This window comes from Mesoplodon bidens (genome assembly GCF_964165515.1).
Source record: "Mesoplodon bidens genome assembly, chromosome: 3".
NCBI classification, from domain to species: domain Eukaryota; kingdom Metazoa; phylum Chordata; class Mammalia; order Artiodactyla; family Ziphiidae; genus Mesoplodon; species Mesoplodon bidens.
In genome coordinates, this window is record NC_138178.1 from 166,490,067 (window position 1) to 166,497,552 (window position 7,486).

Sequence of the window (7,486 nt, forward strand, 5' to 3'; positions counted from 1 at the left end):
CCACTATGGAAGACAGTGTGGAGGTCCCTCCAAAAAGTAAACCTAGAAATACCATATAAGCCAGCAATTCCACTTCTGGGTATATATCCAAAGGAAATGAAAACAGAATCTTGAAGGGATATCTGTACTGCCATGTTGATTGAAGCACTATTCAAAACAGCCAAAATATGGAAACAACCTAAATGTGCATCAGTGGATAAAGATTTGGGATGGATAGATAGATAGATAGATAGATGGATAGATAGATAGATAGATGTGATGTTATTAATATTATCATCATATGAATAATATAATATTAATAATAATCATATGAATATTACTCAGCCATGAGAAAGAAGGAAAACCTGCCATTTGCAGCAACATGGAAGGAACTTGAGGGCATTATGCTACATGAAATAAGGCAGACAGAGAAAGACAAATGCTACATGATATCACTTATGTGTGGAATCCAAAAAGCCAAACTTACAGAAATAGAGAATAGAATGGTGGTTATCAGGGGCTGGGGTGGGGGGGTGGGGTAAATGGGGAGATGTAAAGGGTACAAACTTCCAGTTAGAAGATAACTTCTAACTGGAAGGAAATAATGCACAGTATTGTGATTATAATGAACAACACTGTATTGCATACTTGAAAAATGCTAAGAGAGTAAATCCGGAATGTTCTCACCGCAAAAAGAAATGATGTGAGGGAGGTGTGAGCTAAGCTACGGTGGTCATCACGTTGTAGTATATAAGTGTATCAAGTCAACACATTGCATACCTTAAACTTACACAATGTTGTATGTCAATTACATCTCGATTTTTAAAAAACAGAAACTGAATTCTGCCAACAATATGCATGAGTAAGAAAATGGATTCTTCCCTCAAGCCTCCAGAAAAAGAACACCGCCCTGCCGTCACCTCAGTGTTAGCCTGGTAGAACCCCCATCGGGCTTTGGACCTGTGCACCTGTGAGATCATATATTTGTGTTGTTTAAGCCACTAAGTCTTGTGGCAATTTGTAAAGGCAGCCCTAGGAAACTGATACAGCTGGAGAGCTCCTTGAGGCTGCGGATCAATTCTTCCTCATCTTTGCCCTGTCGCAGGGCTTACCCAGTGCCAGGCACAAAGAAGGTGATCAATGGAAGGGTGTCCTTGATTTCAACCATCCCATGGCACTGTTTTCTTCCATGGGCAAGGCGGATACACATCTGACAACACTGAATGAGGCCGAGACAGAAATGGTCCTGTGACTGGGCTGTCCCTGCACCCCACCCAGAGAAGGATCTTCAGTAGCTTCCTACCTAGACACTGTCCTGATGAGCGGTCCAGGTCAAAGCCGTTAGTGCATTGTTGCTGCAGGAAGGGAGAGAGAGAAACAGGAGAGGTCATTCTGCTCACTTAACCTTTTTTTTTTTCTTTCACTCTAAAAGTATTCTAACTGCATCACAGGAGGTACGGAAAATGGGTAAAGAAACAAGGCATTTATAATACCAACATCTGTGTTATATAACCTCTATTTGTCCCTTTTTTGGGTATTTTCTTACTATCATTTTACACTTTAGCATTACTTTTTAAGCCCCTGCATCATTGCTTCAAAACGCCCATTTTTAGCAGATGGTTATGGGGACTTCTTCCTGCTCTGGTCATGAAAAGCAATACTAATCGCATCTGATCTGCCCAGTGAGGCTTGCCCTGTGCTCAGCCCTTTCTGAGAGAGGATAGGACTGCTTTTAAGGGCAACCACTCTCTTTCTTTGGGTGCTATTTAACCTCTTTTCAGCGCCCGGCATGAATTCTTCACCCCCTATGAAATCCTCGACCTGATTACGAGGTCTGTGTATAAAATAAATCTGCACAGTGATGTAGTCAGTTTTCTAAGGAAAATAGAATTGGGGAAATTCTTCCATTTTAACCTCAGGAAGACAATTACACAAAGATGAGTTGCTTTCAGAGACTGCCAGGTCTCAAAAGTCCCTGAGGGCTGCAGGCTTCACATACAACTTGAGTTACAACTTCATGCATTTAGAAAAATATCATGGGATCAACAATCACCCCTAGAGCCGACATGTTATAGGAATAAGTCAAGGAGGTGTGGTTTTGCCTGTGGGGGTCCCTTCCCTGGCCTTCCCTACGGTTTATGGGGTTCAACTTCCCTGAGCTATGTGCTGGTTTGTGGAGATGATAGATTTAGCCTGCGTTCCTGGGAGTGGGTTCAGGCACCTTAGGGCCTTGGGGACAAAGAAATGGAGCGGATGAGCCAGGAGGTGGTGCCATAAAGTTCAGGAAACCAAGAGACTTGAGTTGCAGCTCTGGCTCACCAACTAAGTGCAGGTGTGGGTTCAAGTCCACTGCCTGGCTTCAAATTCTCACTCTAGCCCCTATTCACTGCATAACTTTTCTATGCCTCAGTCTCCTCATCTGTAAAGTGGAGAGGCTACTACTTACTTCTGAGTGGTTGTAAGGACTAAATTGTTAGTGCATGTAAAGTGCCTATAGTGCAATAAACACTATACTATAACCTGCGCCCCCTCTGCATCTAGATGTTAACTGTCACCACAGAGCTAGATCAGAGGACACCAAGGTCCTTCCAAGGTCTAAAAGTCTTTGGTAGTCTTCCCAAGATTCTTTCCACCTCCAGTGAAATATATTCCAAAATTCTTAATATGAAGGGAAAAAACATTTAAAGGGTGTGATCAAAATAAATATGAATTGAAATTCTAAGATTTCCCTCCTATACCCTGGAAGTTTGGGAGACCATCAGTCTACTTAGTGAGATTTTTGTTGGTTCCATTTCAGGGCTCTGAACTGTTGAGCTGTAACCCACTGTTAGAGAGGCTGTGGTGGTGACTTTGTAATGTCTTCTATAGGTTCATGCAAATGAATGTGCATTTCCATTTGACTACATGGCCCCTCAGCCCTGCTCAGAGGTGGGGCTTCTCTCATTTCTGAGCTGGAGATGCAGAGGGGCTGCCCTGAGCTCCTCAGGAGGGATCTGTCCACATTTCTCAAGGGCTGACACAACCGTCACTTTGTAAAATCAGGGATGGTGCAGGCTTCTCTGCACAGCCACCCAGGAACCCAAGCTCCCCCTACACACTCCTCCCAGGGGTCCGGGCCAGAGGTGGGTCCTCACGGGTTGGGCGCTGAGATGCCTCACAACTGCATGTCAGCCACACCCACCCACGTGGGCCACACGCAGGCACCGAAGGGGCACCACTGCCCAGAAACACTAGAACACGCTTGACTTTTTAACACTTACACTAAGTCAAGACCCCCAGCCCCACCAAAGGGACAGAAATGAGGCAGCATGATCTGATTATAAGAGTCTTGGATTGGGAACCGGGACACCGAGGTCCAGCCCTGCCACTTATACACTATGTCACTGGGGGCAAGTCTCAACTTCCCTGAGCCCCAGCTTTAATCTCTGTACGGTGAAGAGCTCGGTTTAGGTAAACACTACGATGCGTGGCTGAACACCCTCGCCCTGGTTTTTAACACACTTCCTGATAAGTAACAAAATAAAAGTCTTACCTGTGCATTCCCAGGACTTGGAAGACAGAGAGCCAGAATGGTCACAGTGAGTATCCTGTGGAGGAGCAAGAAGTCAATATAAATGCTCAGGATACTCCCAGGACCCAGGTCTGGGGTAACACGTGCCTCTCGCACTGCCTGTGTGTTTACAATGATGACTTCACCTTGTGCTTGTCTTTGGGCAGGAGGATGGGAGGTGATGCTCCAGAGAGGTCGGGGAAACTCCAGATACCTCAACCACCCCAAACAGAACCGTGCCCCCTCCACTGGTTTCATATGTTGGGATAATGTGTTCGGTGGCATTTTTCTTTTTTCGTACGCGGGCCTCTCACTGCTGTGGCCTCTCCCGCTGCGGAGCACAGGCTTCGGACGTGCGGGCTCAGCGTCCATGGCTCACAGGCCCAGCCGCTCCGCGGCATGTGGGATCTTCCCGGACCGGGGCACGAACCCATGTCCCCTGCATCGGCAGGCAGACTCTCAACCACTGCGCCACCAAGGAAGCCCTCGGTGGCACTTTTTAAAATAAAGGGTCTTGCTGCTTCAAAGAACAAATCTAACGCCCACCGCCATGGTATTAACAATGTATTCACCAGCTGCTTGGCCTTTACTCCTGACACAAGGGGACCTGCCTGAGTTTTGAATATCTTCATTCTGAAATGACCACGGTGTGAAGGAGCCGTCGTGCCCTCGGATGAGGAGAGGAAAGGAAAGTACAAACGTGAAGCACGTGAGCTCCATGGAACAGAGGCGTCACGGGGAAGGGACGCACGTGCTCCCGGAGTGCGCCTCACACAGACCCTGATGGAGGAGAGGACGCGGGGACCTGGGCAGCCCCAAGAAGGAGCACAGCTGACACTTAGGAGGAGGTGTCAATAAACTGTGTTTCTGCATAAGCCACCAAGCCCTGAACCTGCGATTTCTATGCTTCATCATTCACAAGCTGCTATACAACAGAATCGTGGTCGCCAATTAGCTTTAAAGATAAAAAATCAATAATACCACCTCACATCCAACAGGATGGCTACAACCAAAAAAGCCAAAAGCTGGTGAGGGTGTGGAGAAACTGGAACCCTTGTGCACTGTTGGTGGGAATGTACGTTGGTGCAGCCACTATGGAAAACAGCCTGGAGGTTCCTCAAAAAAATTAAAAATGGAACTACTATATGATCCAGCAATCCCACTTCTGGGTATATATACAAAAGAATTGAAAACAGGGTCTCAAAGAGATATTTGTACACCCATGTTCATAGCAGCATTATTCACAATAGCCAAAGGGTGGAAGCAACCCAAGTGTCCATCAACAAATGAATAAACAATGTGTTATATACATGCAATGGTATACTATTCAGCCTTAAAAAGGAAAGAAACTCTGACAAGTGCTACAACATGGATGAACCTTGAGGACATTATGCTAAGTGAAATAAGCCAGTCACAAAAAGACAGATACTGTTGGATTCCACTTATATGAAGGACTGACAGCAATCAAAATTATAGACAGAAAGCAGAACGGTGGGTGTCAGGGGCAGGGGGAGGAGGGATTAGGGAGGTGTTTATGGGTGTAGAATTTCAGTTTTTCAAGACGAAAAGAGGTCTGGAGATTGATTGAGCAACACTGTGAATGTACTTAACACTACTGAACTGGACACTTGAAAATTGTTAAGGTGGTTAAAAAAATCTATGCAAATACAGAGCTTTATCTGGTGCTGTTATTATTGAGTTCAACAGGAGTTTATCTGAGCAATTACTAGCTGTGAGCATGGACCCTAGGTAGGCAGAAAAACTACAAAACTATGACCCAGATGCTGCCCTGGAGAGCTGGTGGGGGAGCCACGTGAACCAATAATGTCTACACCCTTTGGTTAGGGCACTGATAGAAATGCCCACTGAGTGCCAGGAGAGCCAGGCTGTGGGTAGGGAATGGAAGGTCAGGGAAGGCTTCCTGGAGGAGGTGATCTCAAAGGCTTCTTCAGTAATTCAGTGGACCTGGCACCTGGTTGGATTTAGTGACCTGTTACTGTCAATGTATACCTTCACTTTACAATCCCTCCCTTCAGAAAAAGAGCATTCAATAGACTGCAAAACTCACTCAATCCATGACAGAAGGCTCATATGAATCAGCAACGCTGGGGTACTTGGAGGGCCCCAGAATTAAGGTGACATCCAGAGGAAACAGGACCCTAATGTGGTGTTGGGAGAGGCAAGCCCACTTCCTTCATCTAGTCCTCAATCCAAAGAATAAAGACCCTGGAAGCCCGTAAGTTTTCCTTTCATCTGAGTGCCTGCGTGAGCCAGATTCTAGAACACTGGAGACAGCTCTGACCTTATAAAGCACAGAGCCAAATCCCAGGGCTTTTTGATATTCGCAACAGCCAGATTTATATCTGGAAGGAATGAAAGGACAATAACAAATTTCTTTTCCAGGCTGTATATTATGAATTTCAACGTTTTCCTGTTTCTTCACATGAAGTTTCCTTTTGGTTGGTTATAAAACCCCGTCTCGTTTTTGTTGGAGACAGGACAGGCCGACAACGCAGTGGACTTCAAGACCTAGTGGAAAAGGCATGCTAACCCATTTCTCCCCCTACCCCACCTCCCCTACTCCCTTTGGCTAGAGGGCAGTCCTGGGACAGGTCTCCTCTGAGAAAGCCCATCTCAAGCCCGGCCTCCGGCAAGGGCCACAGCTGGGGCCTGGGGGCCAAGTAAGCTCCAGGCTTCAGTGAGACGGTTTCCCAAAAACGACGTAACATCCAAGCATTGCTGCTCTCACAGCGTCACCCATAGCTGCACTTTGTCATGAAAAACTCCAGAAAACTCCAAAATAAATTAACTATAAGAATTTGGGGGATCCTTTGATGCTCATAACTGGTCCCCAGAACTTTCAAAAGCAGGTGGGTCCACCTATTTTGGGCTCCATCCTCAAGCGGAGGAAAGCTGGGTGGGGGTGGGCGTGGGGATGGAGGTGGGGGACCAGCTGAATCTCAGGGCTGTCTGTCAAAGAAGTGCTGGTCCCCGATCCAGGATGACAGGATTACAGCTTCGTTTTCAGCACACACACACACACACACACACACGCACGCACGCGCGCACACACACACACTTTGTCTAAATCAGCTATGTTTTCAAGAGTGCGCTGGATAAAAACTGCAGATGTAATCTAGATAAAATTCTTCAAGCTTTAACGATCACTTGACTGGAACTTCCATTTCCTTAAGGAATATCAAAATGTTTGCTTACATGCATTTCTGTCTGCAGTCCCCACTTTTCATTGGCTCGAGACTTCTGGGTCGCATGCCCTTTGAGAATCCCACACAGACATAGAGCAAATCCAGCCCCGGGATGTGCAGCTAGCCCGTTCGCTTGTCCAGCAGCCGATGCAGCAAAATAATTGCTAGTGAACTAGTAATTGATCTCTCAAATTAAAAAAAAAAAAAAAAACTTAAAAGAAAATTTTAAACGGCACACAAATTTGCTGCCCTTTCGGAAAAGAAAGAAAGAATCAGGCTCTGAGATTTTTGCCGACCTCTGTCGGATGCTGGCTTCTGAAACTGTCTTATAAAATACCCACTCCCAAAAGAAGGCTTCAAGATGGAAATTACAGAGGCGCAGCTTTTTACAATTAACAATATCATTGCATCACTAGCTAATGCCTTTTCCAACATCCTGACACAGCCTGAATCACGGCCATAGCTATTTTCCACCCATCGGGTTTTCAGTAAGGTTTCCAGACCCTGGAGGAAAAAATCCGGAGCAGAGAACGTACCTTTTTAATCCTGGCATGTCCAAGATGCGTGGGCAGGAGAAGCAAGGGGGAAAAGATGGAGAGCTCTCAGCGCGGGACCCTCGGAGCAGTTCCTGAACTTCGGCCTCCTCTGGGCCTGTGGGGCTCGCCGATACTTTTATTCCAGGGGGGACGAGCGAGGCGAGGAGAGGACAAGGGGAGAGCCTGGGTCCTCCGAGCCACTGGAGTGCTGACAG

The 7,486-nt window shown here is 46.5% G+C and overlaps 1 protein-coding gene across 2 annotated transcripts in view; it reads right to left on the bottom strand.

Moving 5' to 3' along the window:
- Nucleotides 1-7,476, bottom strand: part of FBLN5 (fibulin 5) — an 85,201-nt gene extending 77,725 nt beyond the window's left edge. The window contains exons 1-3 of one of the 2 annotated variants that reach the window (XM_081227712.1): nucleotides 7,272-7,476; nucleotides 3,512-3,566; nucleotides 1,283-1,334 (exon numbers count right to left, since the gene is read on the bottom strand). In XM_081227712.1, the coding sequence (XP_081083838.1) occupies nucleotides 1,283-1,334; nucleotides 3,512-3,566; nucleotides 7,272-7,288 (124 nt within the window). In that variant the 5' untranslated portion in view covers nucleotides 7,289-7,476. Of the gene's footprint in view, nucleotides 1-1,282; nucleotides 1,335-3,511; nucleotides 3,567-6,745; nucleotides 7,039-7,271 lie in introns of those variants that run through there. The other variant, XM_081227711.1, reaches the window with a different exon arrangement.
- Between the last annotated feature and the right edge of the window lie 10 nt (nucleotides 7,477-7,486).